The 20,468-nt window shown below is 35.1% G+C and overlaps 1 protein-coding gene across 10 annotated transcripts in view; it reads right to left on the bottom strand.

Moving 5' to 3' along the window:
* TBXAS1 (thromboxane A synthase 1) overlaps positions 1–20,468 on the bottom strand; it is a 258,953-nt gene that overhangs the window by 134,327 nt on the left and 104,158 nt on the right. For all 10 annotated transcript variants that reach the window (XM_039362422.1, XM_039362417.1, XM_039362466.1 and 7 more), the window contains one exon: positions 14,993–15,089. In XM_039362422.1, the coding sequence (XP_039218356.1) occupies positions 14,993–15,089 (97 nt within the window). The remainder of the gene's footprint in view (positions 1–14,992; positions 15,090–20,468) is intronic.

Raw genomic sequence — 20,468 nt, 5'->3', positions numbered from 1 at the left:
AATTTATTTTCAGTCTTTTTCCCATATCTCAACTGCTTGAAAAATTTTGGTGCCACCCGTCACTTTATTCCCAAACTTCGTGATACATGTATTTCATTATTATCTTATTTATTCAAGACACTTAAATGTAATGACCACTGAAAACAAAATTCAATTGCAAGAAAGTGAAATGCCCGAAAAGAAAAACAGTAACATTTAGTGATTGTGAAATTTAAGATGCAAAAAGAAATATAAAAAGGATAGAGGATGCTGCGCAATGCGCATGAAGATAAGCGATGCATCTTCACATATGTACGGCGTTCTGTACTGAAGCTAGCTGGAGGAACATTTGAAAACACAATTCAATCCACTAATAGCGAGCGATCTGATGTTTTTGTATGACAGATATGCAGCGATTCACTGTACGAAAAAGTCTCAAAAGTGTCCTCAAAACTTCTCACTCCATTGCCCCCATATCGCCCTTTTTGTTCCTTCGCCCCCGCATCGCCCCTTTTTGTTCCATCGCCCCTCTAAAAAATGAAATCGCCCCCTGGGGGACAATATCGCCCAGGTTAAGAACCACTGATCTAGTCCAACCCTCTGCTCAAGCAGGAAACCCTATATACCATTTCAGACAAATGGTTGTCCAATCTCTTCTTTTTTTTTTTATTGAAAATTTTTAAATTTTACAAAACAATACGGTTCCCTTCCCCGAGACATAATAATGATATTATTTGCTTACAGGAAACTCGTATCTTACTTAAAGATCAAAAATATTTAGCTAATGCTCGCTTGGGATCTCATTTTGCATCTCCTGCCCCTGGGAAAAAAAGGGGTGTGGTTATTTATGTTAAGCAAAGTCTACCAGCCTGCCTGGTAGAATCAGATCCTCAAGGAAGATATGTTATGATTGAACTTGGTCTATATGGTAAGAAAATACTTATAGTGGGATTGTACGCACCAAACCAGCAACAGGAACAATTTTATAGATTGTTACATCAGAAAATAACTTCGCTGGACTATAGGTCTGTGATATTAATGGGAGATTGGAATGGTGTTTTAGATACACAAAAGGACAAAAAAGGTTCTTCTACTTTCTTCAAACAGGCTAAATTACCTAAAGTCTTTTTTGATTTGAAAGAGGACTGGGAGTTGAGGGATTATTGGCGTGAACGTAACCAAGAGGAGAGAGATTTTACCTTCTTCTCAGATAGACACCAATCTTTTTCAAGGATTGATTTTTTCTTGATTACAACAGACTTATATAATAGGGTAAAGAATGTAAAAAATTTTCCTAGGTCACTGACGGATCATAGTCCAGTTTGGATGGAATTGGCTGTCGAAAAAGAGGAGAGGAGATCCTAGAGGGTGAATGAGAACTTATTTAAACAAGAAAAAATGTTCAAAAATTAAAGGAGTGCTTAAAGGATTACTTTGCTTTAAATATGTATAAGGGAACATCAATATCAATGGTATGGGATGCAGGTAAAGCCTTCATGCGTGGGATCTTGATAAAGATGAATAATGTTTATAGACAAAAGCAGATTCAGAAACGTAAAGAATTGGAAGATGAGATTAAACTAAAAGAGAAGTTTTCAAAAAGTCTTAAAACAGATATAAACCATAAACAAATCTAAATACATTAATTAAACAAATTGTAAACTAGTTAACAATAATATATGTATAAAAAAAACAAAAATACAAGGAAATACGAGAAAATAGGAAGAAAGAAAAAGGAAAAAAGTCTATAAAATATCTTAAATTTTAAGTATAAGTTATTGAAAAGCTAAATAATATTTTTTTATATCCAACTTATATTGTATAAAGTCTATCCATTTTTTCCATACCAAAAAATACTTCTCTTGCGATTGGTTTTTCAAGAAAGCCGAAATCTTTGCCATTTCCGCCAAATAAGAAACTTTAAAAAACCACTCTTGCAAGGTAGGCAAAGATTCCTTCTTCCAACATTGCCCTACTAACAACCTTGCCACTGTGATTAAATTTAACATCAATATAGTCTCTTTAGTATCACAATCAGAAACAATATCTAACAAAAACAGTTGCGGGGTAAATTTTACCCTTCTTCTAAAAATTCTTTGAATATTCCACCATATCTTAATCCAAAAAGCTTTTATATTTTTGCATGACCATCAGATATGATAATAAGTAGCATCCAGACATCCACATCTCCAACATTTAGGCTGTAAGTCAGGATACATACAAGACATTTTTTGTGGATCAAGGTGCCATCTATAAAACATTTTGTAAAAATTTTCCCTTAAATTTTGGGCTTGTGTAAATTTAACATTCCTCACCCAAATAATTTCCAAGGTATCTAATAGAACCGGTTCAGCAAAATTTTGTGCCCATTTGACCATACATTCTTTAACTAATTCTGCTTCTGAATCCAATTCTACTAACACCCCATAAATTCTCTTAATATGGATTCGTCTTTGATCTTTTATTTGTTTTAATAAATTCTCATCTTCTCTAAGCAAACCCACGTTACGATCTATCTTCCACCTTTCCACTATTTGTCTATAATGAAACCATGAATAAATAATATTTTCTTGTATTAAATCTTCCAAAGATTTTAATTGCCAATTTTTACCATCCCATCTAAGTAGTTGTGCATAAGAAACGCTATCCATCTTGACTCCTCTCCTTATCCCTTCTATCGCATGCCCCGGTATAGCCCATAGTGGAATTTTAAAATCACTTCTATAATATTTCCTCCAAACCCGAAGTAAAGAAATCCTTATAATATGAGATTTAAAGACCCTATCAACCTTTTTATTAAAAATTAAATAGGCATGCCATCCAAAAAGTAAATCCCAACCCTCTAAGAGGAGTATTTCTACATTTGTTAAATTAACCCAATCACTTATTAATGTTAAAACCACAGCATCATAATACAATTTCAAATTCGGTACCTTGAGTCCACCTCTCTCACAAATATCCTGTATAATTTTAAGTTTTACTCTTGGTTTTTTCCCTGCCCAGATAAATTTGTTAATACCTTTCTGCCATTCATTTAAATTAACCTCATTCTTTAAAATAGGTGTCATTTGAAATAAAAAAAGAAACTTTGGCAAAACATTCATTTTGATCGCCGCAATTCTTCCCAAAAGAGATAATTGCAACTTCTCCCAATTTTCCAAATCTCTTTGTATATTGACCCACAGCCTTTCATAGTTATTTTTGTACAATTTTGCATTAGAAACAGATAAAATAACCCCCAGATATTTTACCTTATTGACAACCTCAAAATCTGTCAACTTAACCAAAGTCTGCTTATCCAGATTAGTCATATTTTTAGGCAATATTTTAGTCTTATTGTTATTAATTTTAAAACCCGAAACCTGTCCATACTGATGTATCAATTGTAATAACTCTATTACAGAATAAGTAGGTTGAGATAAGGTAACCACCAAGTCATCTGCAAAAGCCCTTAATTTATATTCTTTTTTATTAATTTCTATTCCTTTTATTTGCTGTGATTCTCGAATTTTAATCAACAGTATTTCCAAGGTTAAAACAAACAGCAATAGTGACAATGGACAACCCTGTCTAGTCCCCTTCTCTATTGTAAACACCTCTGACAAACCCCCATTAACTATAAGTTGTGCCGTTTGCTTTTGATAAATAACACCAAGAGCTTGTAAAATTTTTTCTCCAAAATTCATTTTCTCAATTAATCTTAACATAAATTGCCAATTCAGCTGGTCAAAAGCTTTTTCAGTATCTAAAAATATCAATCCTGCAGAAACTTGATTATTTTTATCTAAATATTCTAATAAGTTAATAATTTGTCTGACATTGTTCTTCATGTACCTTCCAGTTATAAAACCCGTTTGATCCATATGTATTACATGATGCAAAACCCTCATAAGCCTGTTAGCTAAAATTTTTGAAAAAATCTTGTAGTCTACATTTAAGAGAGATATAAGTCTATAATTCTTTGGTAAAGTGAGATCTTGATCTTCTTTTGGAATCAAAGATATAAAAGCTCTACCCAATGACGGGGGAATCTCTGAACCCTGTAATATATTATTTAAAAGCTCACTTAAAGGTTGAGTCATCTCTTGTACCAATGTTTTGTAATAAATAGATGTCACCCCCGCATGTAGGCTTTACCTGCATCCCAGACCATTGACACTGAAGTTCCCTTATGCATATTTAAAGCAAAATAATCCTTTAATTGCTCCTTTAACTTTTGAACGTTCTTTTCTTGTCTAAATAAATTTTCATTCATCCTCCACGATCTCCTCTCCTCTTTTTCATCAACCAATTCCATCCAAACTGGACTGTGATCCGTCAATGTCCTGGGAAAAATTTTAACATTCTTTACCCTAAAATATAAATCCGTCGTAATCAAAAAAAAAAATCAATTCTTGAAAAGGATTGATGTCTATCCGAAAAGAAAGTGAAATCTCTCTCCTCCAGGTTATGTTCACGCCAATAATCTCGCAGCTTGTCCAATCTCTTCTTTAAAACCTCCAGTGTTGGAGCACCCACAAATTCCTTCCAGGCCTGCTACATTAATTGTTCTGTCAGGAAATTTCTCCTTAGTTCTAGGTTGGCTAGTAAACACCACAATACTCAAATGGAATTTAATTCGTAAGATAATGAATTTTTCTGGTCTGTAATGACATCAAGCCTGTGAAATTCCCTCCTCAGGGAAATTTACAAATCCTTTCTTACTAGTTTTTAAATGTGAAACCAAGATGGTCTATACTGAAGATTTCTTTGGCCTGCTTAACAATGGACAGATGTGTCAATTTTTAGTTAAGTTTGTTCCATCCTTTTTCTATATTGAGTACTAAAGTATTCACAACATTTTGCCAAACATGCCATTTTTTCCAAGACAGTGGATTTTGTGCATTGTTTTTATGACTATATTTTTCCTAACTCATTTATACATACTGATGAATTTCCTTCCCAAAATCTGGGGACGTGTGAATACCAAAGTGCTTATTCGTAATGCAAAGAAATTGTTTTAAATATGTTGACATTTTTAAATGACATGAATTTCTACTGAGTCTTGAAATCATTTGAACATTAAAAAACAGAATAAATATGTCTAACAGATATGGATTCACATTTTTACACTAACAAAACATGAGTGATAAGATACCCTGAAATTACACTTACGACAAAATGCTTTCAGTATCCCCAATTTCGTAAAACTAATATCTTAACTACATTTTTTTTATTAGCTGCCTTGTCAATCCTTTAATGGAAAAACAGGTTATAAATTAATTCAAATGAATTAGTAAAATATTAGTGACATTTCTTTCTAGTATTATGTAAATATTGAATAATTTCAATCCTCCAATTTTAAAAATGAGTTGATATTCATTTTGGAACTATGCAAGATATTATGGTAAGTCTACATTTAACAAATTATGTCCATTTTTCCCATGAACAAAGGCCTGACAACTGAATATAGGCACTTTAATAATTGTTTAACTTCTTTGTTTTGTTTTTTGTACTTTTAAAAAATGGAATGGATTTTTTCTATTTAATCATTTTTTTCTTTTTCCCTTTTCTTTTTTTTAACTCCTTTCTTTTTATTATAATGATCTCCTTTTGAAGGATTTTTTGATTTTTTGGAGTTAATCTCTCTTTTTCTTTTGCTTAATTTTGGTAATATTTAAGAAGGAGTAAAGATTTTTTTAAGATGGCTCCAAAGCATCCAGTAATTCCTACAGCTCCTAAGGTGGTTTCTTCTTCGGTGTTATCATCAGCACAACAACCTAAATCAATAGCTTCACCCTCTTCCTTGGCACAGTCAATAGGCTTGAGAGAGTCTGTGCAAGGAGATCTGAGAGAGATGGTTGCAAAGGACTTTGCTGTGATTTTGAATAGAGAAAAAGAGGAAATACTTAGTGAAATTGAAAAAACATTTAGAGTTAACTCTGTGGTGGCAGAGCAAAAGAATTTGCCAAGAGATGTGGTAATTTACTTTGGGAAAAGATCCCTGCGCAATGAAATTATACAAGCTTTTTATAAGAAGAGGTTTCAAATTGCTTCACAAGATGTTATAATTTTAAAGGAGATCCCATCTAAAATTTTAAGAAGAAGAAAGGAGTTTGCTTTTTTAGCAGATGAACTTAAAAAGAGACGAATCTTGTTCAGATGGGATGTTCCGACTGGAATGGTGGTGAGTTACCTGGGGATACGTTATAGACTTAATACTGTTTCTAAAGCAAAAGACTTTTATACTTCGGTCCTGGGGGTATGTTCATCGCCATCTATTACATTTAAAGCTTTGGAAGAAAAGAAGGTAGAATTGCAGTCTGAAGAGCTTATACTTATGAAAATTGGGAAATCTCAGTTAGAGGGGCCTCAACAAGTTGAGATGGAGGAGCAGAGGATAACCTGTGCAACATATAACTGTAAAGAAAAGGAGCAACAGAAGAAGGTCAAGGAAGCCTCACAAGTATTGGTTTCTGATTCTGCGGGAGAAGTAGGATTTATAAATTTTTTGGAGCAACCTTTAAGGGTAGAATTGCAGTCTGAAGAGCCTATATTAATGAAAAATGGGAAATCTCAGTTCGAGGGGCCTCAACAAGTCGAGATGAAGGAGCAGAGGACAACTCGTGCAACATATAAACGTAAAGAAAAAGAGCAACAGAAGAAGGAGGTTAAGGAAGCCTCACAAGTATTTGTTCCTGAGTCTGCGGGAGAAGCAGGATTTACAAACTTTTTGGAGCTACCTTTAAGGGCAGATTTCAAAGCACTTCTTTCGAGGTTTATGGATAAGAGAGACTGATAAGGAAGGTGTTTACTGTGGATGGAACTGGTTATTGAAGAGAAGATTATGGAGATCGAATGAAAATTCTAGATAAGAAGTTTAAGTTTAAGTACTTAGTTTAAGTATTCAAAAGAGTACTGAGTCTGCGGGAGAAGCAAGATTTACAAACTTTTTGGAGCTACCTTTAACGGCAGATTTCAAAGCACTTCTTTCGAGGTTTATAGATAAGAGAGACTGATAAGGAATGTGTTTATTGTGGATAGAATTTGTTATTGGTAAAGATTTAAATATGTATAAGGGAATTTTAATGTTTTAGGTAATGTTTAAATTTGTGTTTTGGAGGGAGTTTATAAAGAATGATGGATAATAATATGATATGAAAAGGTTTAGAGTATATTATAATGTGTTTAATGATTGGGTTTTTTATTATTATTATTATTTTTAAGAGAAGATAACTTGTTTAATTAAATATACTTAGATTTGTTTAGGATTTATATGTTTTTTAAGTTTTTTTTTTGATAGGAGAGAAGATTATGGAGATTGAATGAAAATTTTAGATAAGAAGTTTAAGTTCAAGTATCTAGTTTAAGTATTCAAAAGAGTATTTAGTTTTAATGGTATAATGAATGTTTATATGTTTACTTTTGTGTTTTAGGATAAAGAAAGAGGGAGAGATTAGATTTTATATTGTAGGTATAGATATTTAAAGAAAGTAATGTTTAAATTTGTGTTGTGGAAGGAGTTTATAAAGAATGATGGATAATAATATAAGTATGATATTAGAAAATGTTTAGAGTATAATATAATGTGTTTAATGATTGCAATTATTATTTTTTAGAGAAGATAACCTGTTTAATTTAATGTATTTAGATTTGCTTAGGATTTATATGTGTTTTAAGTTTTTTTTGAAAAATTTTAATTAAGCCTGTACTCAGTTCTGGGAAGGTTGGGGGAGGGTATGGGAGGTTTGGGGAGGTGGGGGAGGGTATGGGAGGGTGGGGGGCTTGGGGAAGGGATTTGTTTAACTTTCAATAAAAAAAATAAAAAAAGAAAACTTTTAGCAAAGTTCACTGAATTGTCATCTGACTTTTCTATTAACATCTGCTAAAAATATAGATCTTTGTGCTACATGTCTGGGAAATTTTCTGGAAGTTTTAACAATTCCATCTGGTATCTCACACTTTAAATCCCTGCTTCTTTTAGTTACCTGTTTCTCAGATCCTTCCCTTAATCCACTGAGACATCCTAACTGCATGCATATTCAATTTAATTTGTGGGTATTGATGCTTAATGTTTATTCCTTTCTATCACAATTTCATCATTGTCCCTAGTTTGTTATTTTAATACTCCATCCAAGTCTTGCTAATGTCAGTTAAGTAGTGTTATTCTCCCCCATGTCTCTAAATGTGAAATTTCTGGCAGTTGTACCCATTTAATGCCAGGGTCAGTATTTGACATGAGTGGGCTAGAATAGCTTTGCATTGTGCTGACCTCAGAATTTTTCATTTATCTTAAAATGGACTTTTGCATTTTGGGTTCCTCAAGATTTGTTAGGAGTCTTTTGTGATAGCAAGATGGGTGGGATATATATTTAATAAACAAAAATAAATAATAAATATAAATTAAATAAATTAAAAATATTACACCATGCAGGAGAGCATGTAAAACAAGCAGTCAAAAAAGGGATTTATGAATTTGACTGTAAAAATAACAGCAGAACAGCAGAAACAAATCAACCTGATAAAGACCTGCATAAATTTTTCAAAAAATGAAATTTATTCTAATTTTGATCTTTTTTCAATTGACTACGTTTGTTGAAGTTTTGCTAGGCCTTCTTGTTTAGATGGTCAGTCCTGTGTGAAACCCTTTATTGGTTACTGTTCTTGGACTTGATTGAGTCTCTGCCCAGATTTTCTATCTAGGACTTTTTATCCACACCTAACTTCAAGAAGATACTTAGAAATCTATTTTAGTTTTATACGATTGACTAGAACTAGAAAGGACTACAAGTTGGATCAAAAAATAATGTTACATGAGTCTTCAACTGGACAAAGAACAACAATAAAATCCATTTAGATCATCTCTTGCATGGAAAAGAACTCTTATGGAGCTTGCCTGTCAAATTTCTATGAATATACTGTATATGTAAAACATCACAACCGATAGTGATTTTTGTTATATTTTCTTTAAGCCATCCTATTAGTTTCATAAGGTCAGATCCGTTAGACAAGGGAATAATTTCAATGAGTTTCAGCAAAGGAGCAATTAGCAGATGAAAAAAATTGTGCATTACAAAAATGACAGATCTATAGCCAGCCCCAACATAGTTTTCAAGATGTGAGCTTAAATCAAAATGACTTGCATTTAAATTTATCTCAAAAGCAAAATTGGACATTTATACAGCTGAAACTCGAAAAATTAGAATATCGTGCAAAAGTTCATTTATTTCAGTAATGCAACTTAAAAGGTGAAACTAATATATGAGATAGACTCATTACATGCAAAGCAAGATAGTTCAAGCCGTGATGTGTCATAATTGAGATGATTATGGCTTACAGCTCATGAAAACCCCAAATCCACAATCTCAGAAAATTAGAACATTGTGAAAAGGTTCAATATTCTAGGCTCAAAATGTCCCACTCTAATCAGCTAATTAAGCCATAACACCTGCAAAAGTTCCTGAGCCTTTAAATGGTCTCTCAGTCAGGTTCAGTAGGAATCACAATCATGGGAAAGACTGCTGACCTGACAGTTGTGCAGAAAACCATCATTGACACCCTCCATAAGGAGGGAAAGCCTCAAAAGGTAATTGCAAACGAAGTTGGATGTTCCCAAAGTGCTATATCAAAGCACATTAATAGAAAGTTACGTGGAAGGGAGAAGTGTGGAAGAAAAAGGTGCACAAGCAGCAGGGATGACCACAGCCTGGAGGGAATTGTCAGGAAAAGGCCATTCAAAAGTGTTGGGGACTTTCATAAGGAGTGGACTGAGGCTGGAGTCAGTGCATCAAGAGCCACCACACGGAGATGGATCCTGGACATGGGCTTCAAATGTCGTATTCCTCTTGTCAAGTCGCTCCTGAACAACAAACAACATCAGAAGCGTCTTATCTGGGCTAAAGAAAAACAGAACTGGTCTGTTGCTCAGTGGTCCAAAGTCCTCTTTTCTGATGAGAGCAACTTTTGCATCTCATTTGGAAACCAAGGAACCAGAGTCTGGAGGAAGAATGGAGAGGCACACACTGCCAAAAGCACCAAAACCTGGTTCAATGACCGTGGGATTACTGTGCTTGAGTGGCCAGCAAACTCGCCTGACCTGAACCCCATAGAGAATCTATGGGACATTGCCAAGAGAAAGATGAGAGACATGAGACCGAACAATGCAGAAGAGTTGAAGGCCGCTACTGAAGCATCTTGGTCTTCCATAACACCTCAGCAGTGCCACAGGCTAATAGCTTCCATGCCACAGCGCATTGAGGCAGTAATTGCTGCAAAAGGGGCCCAAACCAAGTACTGAGTACATATGCATGCTTATACTTTTCAGAGGTCCGATATTGTTCTATGTACAAGCCTTGTTTTATTGATTGCTTGTAATATTCTAATTTTCTGAGATTGTGGATTTGGGGTTTTCATGAGCTGTAAGCCATAATCATCACAATTATGACAAATCATGGCTTGAACTATCTTGCTTTGCATGTAATGAGTCTATCTCATATATTAGTTTCACCTTTTAAGTTGCATTACTGAAATAAATGAACTTTTGCACGATATTCTAATTTTTCGAGTTTCACCTGTACACTATCAAAAATTATAGAAGGACTCAAACCGGGCAGCCCTTCAAACAATGTTTTCAAATAAAGGAATGTTCTGTCACTTGAAATATGTTCATTCTAATGCTCAAATTAGCTTATGAAACAGGGAGAATAGATATGTCTCACACATGCCAAGTTCGCTGAAGGGCTACAGAGAATAAGAATGAGGGTTTTTTTAAAAAAAAATTGTAATAGATTCTATACTCACTCTAATCTGAGAGGAGAAAAACAATTCTAAAAACAGCAAGGATATTTTGTTTCAAGAATGATCTGTATTATTGTGGTTACCATTTAAGCCAAAAAGCTTAATGTTTTATTCTCTCCATTTCATCTGAGAGGGGACAGGAAAGAACAATGCTAGAGAGCAGTTTCATTTTTGCAGAGTAGACTGAACACAGGCTCTGAATAAAAGTTTGGAGAGGGTTTATTGGAGTAATATTCAAAATATAGTACTTCTTACCTAAACAGACTATTGAGCTTTACAATTGTCAAAGCTACACAGAATGATTTCTATGTACTCAACTGAATTTTTTCTGTCTCATTGCATATCTGCTGTTGCCTGAAATACAATTATGTTCACAGACTAAGACTTAATTTTGACTGTATTTTATATAAAACAGATTATATAAAACTGGGATTATCACTTTAACCTTACCGAGACTGACAGCAATGTTGGCTTCACTATCAGCTTCTTATAATATTACTGTTGGTGCTAAATTTGAAAATGGAGGGCTGAAACCAAAAATTGTGAGGCTGAGAGTAGCTGGGAATCTCTGGACATAAGAACAGCCAACCCAACTCCAGATTCAAATCAGGAAAAAGTAATGGCAAATTCTTTCTTTATTGATGTTAAAGCAGGGGTCCCCAACCCCTGGTTTGTGGACCCATACTGGTCCCTGATCGGTTGGGAACTGGGCAACGCAAGCATTGGCTGTGTGCACAAAGCTTCATTTGCACATGCCAGGGATCTAAGTTGAGCACATGAAACCATCCCCCCCCACCGATTTCCACCCACTGCCACTGCTATTGGTCCATGGAGCCCGAAAGGTTGGTGACCACTGTGTTAAAATATATAGACATCGCTAAAACATTTGTTTGGGTGCCAGACGAATAGATTCCCTGGTCAAAGATATGTCTTGTTTTACTGTAGAAGAATGCTAGGCTTTCCTAAGGAAATCTGAAGATGATGACTTGATCAAATCTGTCAAGAAGTCTAAACACTTCTTTACTTACTTATTGTGCCATTATTGGAAAAGGAGCTCCTTGTTTTAAACAATATATGCCATTAGAACATAGAATATGAAAAGCATAAACTGGGGAAAACCTAAAATTGCAGAAGAAGGAGGAGGAGGAGGAGGAGGAGGTGGTGGTGGTGGTGGTGGTTATATTGGACATTTTAGAAATAAGTGAAGATAAATAAACTTGCAAGGCTACTGAAATCAAACAATTATATGATGTTCTATTCAGAATTGGAGAGTATACAAAGGAAGCAGTCATAGTAAAAAAAAAAGATGGGAACCCAGTGAGCTTTCAAGATTCTATTATTATAGCCTTTATCACTAAAGTATTTCTTGTGTCTGGCTATTTCCTGACTTGCCTTATCTCAAAGGGCTGGCACCTACAGAGCTTAGAAAGGATTTTTTTTTCCCTACAGGCAGTGATTTATTATTATTTATTCAATTTATATATGCTAACCATCTCATTGACAAGTGACTCCGAGTGGCTTACAACATTATAAAAGTAAGTACAAAATGTTAAAACATTAAATATGAAAATAAACAGAGATTAAATAAAACCCAAAATAAATGGAATACCCCAATCATGTCCCCAAACCAAATGGCAGAATAAAATCTTGAGGCTTTTTTGGAAGGCCAAGACAGTGGAGGTGGATCTCATCTTGAGGGGTATTTGTTTTCCCATTAATTTATTAATGTCTGATTTATCTTTATTAAACAATTATATTTGATGGTGAGGAGGAAGAGGAAGAAAAGAAAAATTTCCACTTGCTGCTCTTATGTCCTTGCCTTGGATAATTGCCGTCTCACAGAGCTTTTGAGAAACAACTGAGCAGTAGCTTCTTCCAGTGCATTCAAAGTTGAACAAGGGAGCTTTTTTCTCCTTTGTCTTTAAAATGTTATTTTGGATTTCTTATTTGAAGTAGCTAGGATTGCAGGTTGAATCTGGTTGAAGTTTCATTACAAAAACATATCCCAAATGATTTAAAACAGATGTATTTGTGCACCTTGTACACATTTTGGTATGTCTTTAAATATTGCACGCATCCCAAATTCTTGGAATTTAAAAGGACAGGAGTCAATGTTAATTAAATATATTAATTAAATTCAGTAGCCAGACATAGAGTGAGAAAATAGCTGAACCTAAAGCTGTCTATGTTGACACCATCAAAGTGTGCTAAGTCTGGGAACGAGACAGGATCATGAAGAGATTATTAACTGGCCAGAGATGGAATTTCAGCCTAAGGCATGTGTGGCCTTTTAAAGTCTCCAGGTGTTTATTTCATCAGTCTTGAATACAGAATTTAGGAGTTGGAAATACAAGGTAAATTCATGAAGAAATTGGCTACACAGATGTAAGCTTCCAAAAGTTATTTTATTAAAGCAGAAATAAGCAAGAACTGGTTGAATATAGCCTTCAAGACCATTATCATTGTATCCAAATTCTGCCACTAGAATACACAATAGAAAATAATGCAAAAATGGCGTAAGCTTTTGCATAGGTTTCATAGTAATAATAACCACCATGCAACCCCTTCCCAATGTGCAATCTGCCTGAAATGTAAATGTAAGCATGTCACACCATCACAACATTGTAACACTGCACCATAACCTCTTGCTATCATTCTTCCCAAAAATTAAAATGCAACCAATGAAAAGTTGTCATCTCTGCTATAAAATAGATCAGTGTTTCTCAACCTTGACAATTTTAAGGCATGTGGACTTCAACTCCCAGAATTCCACAGCCAGCATTGCTGGCTGTGGAATTCTGGGAGTTGAAGTCCACATGCCTTAAAATTGTCAAGGTTGAGAAACACTGAAATAGATAGTGGAGATCCGTATTCTCATCTCAAACTGAAGCTATCAATGAACCAAATTAAAAGATAGTTGCATATCTTACTGCTGTACAGGGAAATGATGTCCCATGTCTTTTTATAAGTTCTCATTCAGTTTGTTGACAATAAAGTCTTTCAAAGGAGTTTTGAAGACATTCTTATGGGTGGATTGTGACATGCATGAATGTGTTGTCTTTTCTGTATTCTTTCAAGAAACCTACAAGTTAATTGTTAAATTCCAAAACATTATGGAGAAACACTGTTCACAGTTTATATACTTTGTTTATGTATAGAGATCCTCCCATTTCTTTCTCATATGCTACCATACTCTATCTACCTCTTTTGAAAACAAAGGATCTGTGACTATAGGTAATTTGGATAAAAAATGTGAGACAATCCAATTCCTTTGCTTTCCCTAACATGGGCCTAGTAAGTCAAGTCAACCTGTATGTTTTTTCAAATGGGTATGGGAAGAGAAACTTCAATTGAGGTAAGGTGTGATTAACTGCCCCAAAAGTAAACATACTGTAAACTACTGTATGTAAATCCTTGTTTGGGATGAGCAGCGTATAAACTGTAGCAAGCAAACAAATAAATAACTCAAATTCTTAATTCAGTCTGTGATCCTAATAGAAACAAGCAATTATGATACTGAACCAATCCAAAGTGATGCAAAAATCTGAGCAAGGGACTTATTGCTGAAACTCTTAGCCATAACATAGTCCCATCCCTATTTGTTTATTTATTTAAAACGTTTATATGAAATATGGGAGAGGTGTTTGACCCTCTTTAAAGTAACTTACATCATACACTAAAGAATCAGTGAAATACTGAAAACAACAACAGTTAAATAGTCCTTGTAGCATTCTTACTATTTTATTTGCTTGGGTTTCCCCCCCTTTAATTTAAAAGTATTTATTTATTTGACTTACTTGCCATCCATCTCACCTCACCTCACCCATCTCACCTATATGTTTTCCTTCAAAACAAAAGTTTTCTTAGTGTGGTTTTTAAACCTTTTAAAGTCACAATTAAATGTTTCAATTAAAGAAAACACAGCTCTTTTAAGATATCAATTGCTTAGAAGCATAAAAATGTGTCAAAAATGCCACACTATAGTATGAATCTAAACTTATCATGATAAAGCCTGAGAAAATGAAAGTGTCTTAGTTTTACACTTAACAGAAAACAAAGTAGATTCCAGGCAAACTATTGTGGGGCATATATTATTGAGAACAGGGCCACCACTGAAAAGATCTACTCTTTATATCTCTACATAGGAGACATTCAGAACAGGACCACTGAAGACAATATTAGGACATGAAACAGAGAATTAAAAAGAAGGAATAACAGTTTTAATCTGCTTACTTACCATTCTGTTCCTGAAGTTTCTGAAATCATCCTCTAAGATACATTTGATCATATCTGGCTCAGATACCACTATATACATTCGTCGACCAATGTAATACCTGTATTCATTTACAAATGAACAGAAGAACATTCCATTAGTGACTAAAGTAAGCAGGCAGTAGATATAAGGACTTTGGTGAAACAGAAACACTAACTATGGAGGGAAGTCACAAGCGTACACTTTCAAATATTATAAGCTGATAAAATGTAAAAAGGATTTGTTCAATATTTGTCCAAAGTTTGCTGGTCACTACAAGTATAATGTAGTAAAGAATCTAGTTTGACCTTAAGAAAAGCAATTTCATTCCTAATTTTTTTTACATGGAGTTGTACATCAATTTCTGGAAGAAAGATTTAGCGGGAGAGATAGACAACAGAGTCTCTATTCTCCCTATTCCAGGAAAGCTAAATAAAATATCAATTAGCATTTTTGCTATGTCCTCAATACAGCCACAATTGCAAAGTTTCCATGCCACACTAAAGCATGATGTAATTTGTTTCTTTTTGACTTAGCATGCTGTGAGAACCTTGTGAACTGTAATATATTCAAGCAATCTTAGATTTATACACAGGATTTAATCTAAGAAGTGTGCTGCTTATTTAGATTTTATAAATAAAGGTCTACCAACAGAGTTTATAGCATAGTTCACCTTAATGTCAGTCATACTACAAACATTATTGAATAAACAAGTAGCCTACATAGTGCATAACCCAAATTCTTACAAGAATACATGCAGCTTCTATGTAACTTCCTCCTTCCAACCGTAATCTCACACTTCATCAGAGGGACAAAGTTAACCATTTGAAAGACACAATGTTCTTGACAGAAACCTGAATAGCACATGCCATAATTATTTCAAAATATATAAGCAAGGGGATGTTTGATAACAGGTCTACCTGATCACCTATAATGAGGTTAACTGTAGCACTTTCTTGTGCCATGATGATGAATTCAGTAACTTTAGGGAAAGAGGCTGACAAAAAACAGCAAAGAGAAATCTTACCAAAACACAAATGAATTTTAAAATAGGGTGAGGGAAATTGAGCAAAATGCCTTTTATGCAAAGATGCCTTAATTGAGCCAATCTGCAATCAGGAAAAAATGTATGAAGAAAAAGTGAAATATAAAACAACCTACTACTTCCTTTCATCTCCAGCAGTAGCTCTTACCTCAAACACTTTGCTCTATTTTTTTCCACTAGCATATTTGCAGTATATTTCACTCAGCCTTAATTGGTAAATAAAAGATGTTGAGGCATGGAAACGACTGGGGGGATGCACTGGAGCACTCAGATGGAGGACTGATGGTTTTGGCTTTTAGAGATTACTAAGTACAACCTTATCATAGGTAAACATCACAAATATTTTTCCTATAATTCAAAGTAATTTCCTTTCAAATTCTTATTCAGATCGTTTCAAAGGGATTTGCAAACTGTGCTCAAAAGGACATGGTGTATAAGTTTTAATGGGTATATCCCATTTAGGCAATGGGAAGAGAACATTTGTCTCCTGCACTCCTCAAGTAAAACACCATTTTATTTCCCTTCATTTCTAATGTGTTTATGTAGTAATATTTATCGAGTTCCACATTGCCTTTCCTCTGTGGAATGCATGCATATATTTCCCTATTTCATCAACCAACAATTTCATGGTGTTGGCCAGAGTAACCAGTGATGTGTGCTGCCCCGTTCCCCTCACACACACATGCAAGTACAGCAAGAGTTCTTGTTTATTCAACTCCCCCTCACCTAAAAAGGTTCTCAGAAAGCACCACCCGTTGCACGGGTTCAGATTCTGAACTTAGCAGGGCAAGAGTCAGTAGGTAACCAAGTCCCACAGGCATACACAAAGTCCTAGAAAGCAGCCCACAAGTCGAACGGGTCAGGATATATGGCATGACCACACAAGGCATGGAACTGGGCACATTGCTCCAGCAATGCTCAAGTCCTCAGGGTGGGATTAAGTAGGCAATGCTGGTACAGAACTTCAAGAGAGGCAAAGTTGCCTTCTCACGAATAGTCTAGTTGACCGGCGTTATGCCTGTCTCCTCTCTGCTCTACATGGCCTTGGAGGTGGGACTCCACCTCCTCCTCTTTGTTAATGGGCAGCAGTTGCTCTCGGTCCTCGCCTGGAGCCTCCTCACCAACTTGCTACAGTGTGGCTCACTTCACTTAGCCTCAGACTGTCTCTCCTCTGATCAACCAAGCTGAGGCTGCTCTGTAGGCTAGCACTCTCCAAGCCCCAACGGAGGCTATGACTCAACTCCACTGCTGACTCCTCCTCCTCCTCCTCCTCCTCCTCCTCCTCCAAAATCGTATCTAGAGAGGGCTCGGGCAGGGTGGATCCATGCTGTGATTATAACAGTGTCCAGTTACACATTGGGTTAAAAATGCAGCATGCAGCTAATACTTTCTTCACTTTTTTATTTTGAAGCTTTTTTATTCTAAAATTGAAGGAGACAGCTGACCACTCTTTAGTTTTTTACTCTGAAATAAACTAGCAAAACTGAAAATCAGACCGGGAGTCCTGTGAGTTAAATTTCCTCATTAATGCACAGTATAAGGTAGAAAACAGGAAGAACTAGAAATCTTCACACAGAAAAGCAAATATGACCTGTAATAGCTATTATAGAAGACTTGCAGAATGGGAATTAAGATTGAAAAGAGGAAAATACAAGTGCCTTCTTGTAGTATCTTCTACTTGTTCCAAAGAAACAGAAAAGGGGAATCAAAATGACTTTGTATGAAAAAAAAAGAATCCAATACGCGTGCGAAGAAATTCTTGTCCTTGAATAAAAGCCTATTGAAAGTATATAGATAAGGTTAAAACCAGTAAGAAACCAAAGTTTTGCCATTGTGGGAGTTTACTACAGGCCATCTACTAGATACAGGAAGTTAACAATGCCTTTTTAAAGTTCTCAAGAGGGCAGATTAGAACGGTAATTGAAGACTTCAGCTACCATGACATTTGCTAGAAAACTCATTTAGGTGTGGGAAATAGAGCAGAATTCCGATATGTTATAAATTTCATCTTTCAGAAAATTCATTTTTTTCAGAAAAGGGAAGAAATACAGAGGTCAACTTTTCCTGACCTAATCCTGACTAACAGAGAGAAATTGGTCAATGGCCTGAAGGTGTAAGGCAGCTTTACAGAAAGTGACCACCTCATGTTTGAATGAGAAGTATATAAGGAATGAAAGATGGGAGAAGTCAGTCAGGTACTTTGGATTTCAGGAAAGCTATTTTTAATTGATTCAGGAAAGTGGGCAGCTAATTATGGGATGAAATCCTCAAATAAATTGAAAAGGAGCAGAAATCATGAAAAATTAGATTCTAAAAGCACAGATATAAACAATCTCCATGAGAAGGAAGAATTGGAAAAGTTTAAAAAGCCAGTATGAATGAATTGTGAGTTCTCTTATAATCCAATAAACAAACAAAAAAAAAAAGTTGTATAAAAACAGAAGCATGGGCAGATAACTAATAAGGCATATAGTAACCAGAGTCATTAGATATGGAATTAGAAAAGTTAAAGGTCAAATGAAGCCACCGAGGACCATAAAATATAATAAAAAGGATTTATTTTGTATATCCAACACAAGAGTCTACAAGGTCATTGGTTTGTTGTGAAAGAAGAATAACTCAAGGGCCTACAGCTAAGATTTTTTAATGTTTATAGAATACTAAAGATATTAGAGAAGGTGTTAGAACAGATTGTCAAGCAGCACATATTCAACCATCAGAACAAAATCTATTTTGAACAAGAAACAGAGCAAAGAATGTCATGGATGCTTAGATCTCAGTAATATTTTGAGTCTCTCTTGGTGTCCTTGCAGAAAAGATGGATAAATGTGGGCTACATGATACTTCAATTCATTGGATTTGCAACTGGTGGAAAAGCTTCACACAAAGTTTGCTCATAAATGGTTTAACATTGTCCTGGAAGAATGTACTGAGAGGGGGGACTCCATATTTAAGCCTGAGCCATTCAACAACTCTATAAATGATCTGGAGAATGGAAGGGTAGAGCTGGTTATCATATATATGAATGATACCACAATAGCAGGATTGGCTAACTCCTTAGAGGACAAAGCACTGGCCAGATGCATCAGGATAATAGTCTATATCAAGTATATCATTATGAATCTGGATAGGCAAATGAAATATCTAGGCACAGTTTTGGGTAGACTTTGTTTGGAAGCACCATGTGTGTAATGGATGTAAGAGTATTTAGTGAACCACCAGCTCAACATGGGCAGGTAGCTGATGCAGCAGCTAAAAAGCCCAATGCAATGTTGGGTTCCCTGAAGAGAACAGTATGTACAATTGTACATGTTTAACTTGCAAAGGATTAAACTAAATGGAGGCATAATTCTAAAAGACTTTTGTCATGTGCAAGGACAGATGTGTTCTCTATTGAAACAGAGAGCAGGCAAAAACTTGTGGATTCAAAATAAAGGAAAGAAGGTTTAAGCTGAAGATTAGGAGGAATTCCTGATATTAATAGCTATTACACGGCGGAACATGAATGGACACACACTCCTCCTACTAGAGTTTTCCAACAAAGGCTATTGCATTAAAATAATAGATCCCTGCACTAAGCAAAGAAATGGACTAAATGTTTTAAAATGTCCCTTTCAACTCATACATTCTCTAAGAAAAGATATTGCCAGAAATGAAAGCTTCTTAGAAAACACTCTTTCTACTATGAAGGTGAGATTTTTTTTTTAAAAAAAGTAAAACTTGATGGAGGAAGAGAAGGGAAGGCATTTTGATTTATCATCAATCTATCTCCAATCCAGATGATAATTCCACAATATAAAAACTGAAGCAAACATACCATTCATTCCACATACAAAGTGCAAATTAAAACTTCACAGAATCTGAAACCCAAGTTTCACCAGTTCTAACCTTTAGGACACATTTGTGTTTATTTCTAGTTCCTGGAAGAATACATAAATGGCCATGAGACCAATGGCTTGCAACATAGCAAGAATTAGGAAAATGGACAAGCAGTAATACTGAACATAGTTCATTAAGCAGAAATTGACAGGAATATAGAATAAAGTTGGAAGGGACCTGGGAGGTCTTCTTAGTCCAGCCCCCAGCTCAAGCAGGAGACCCTATACTATTTCAGACAGGTTGCTGTCCAGTCTCTTCTTAAAAACTCAAGTGATAAAGCACCCACAATTTCTGAAGACAAGCCATTTCACTGGTTGATTGTTCTCAGTTAGGAAACATGTCTAGGTCAAAATCTCTCTTCCCTTACCGAAGAATCTTCTGTTTTTCTGTCTGATTCTCAGACTGTTTCAGGGGGTTGGGGTGATATATTTCAGCTTACTTTATGTGAATGAAAATACTGGTGTTACTTTTTCCTTGCTCCAACATGGTTATAGCTTTCTTGACTCCCTGCATCACAAAGTTTTTTCTTAAGATTTA

This window comes from Crotalus tigris, unplaced genomic scaffold (assembly GCF_016545835.1).
Source record: "Crotalus tigris isolate CLP2741 ecotype Arizona unplaced genomic scaffold, ASM1654583v1 scf7180000017588.1960692, whole genome shotgun sequence".
NCBI lineage: Eukaryota > Metazoa > Chordata > Lepidosauria > Squamata > Viperidae > Crotalus > Crotalus tigris.
Note: the sequence above shows the minus strand (reverse complement) of the source record. Positions and strands in the feature narration are given on the sequence as shown.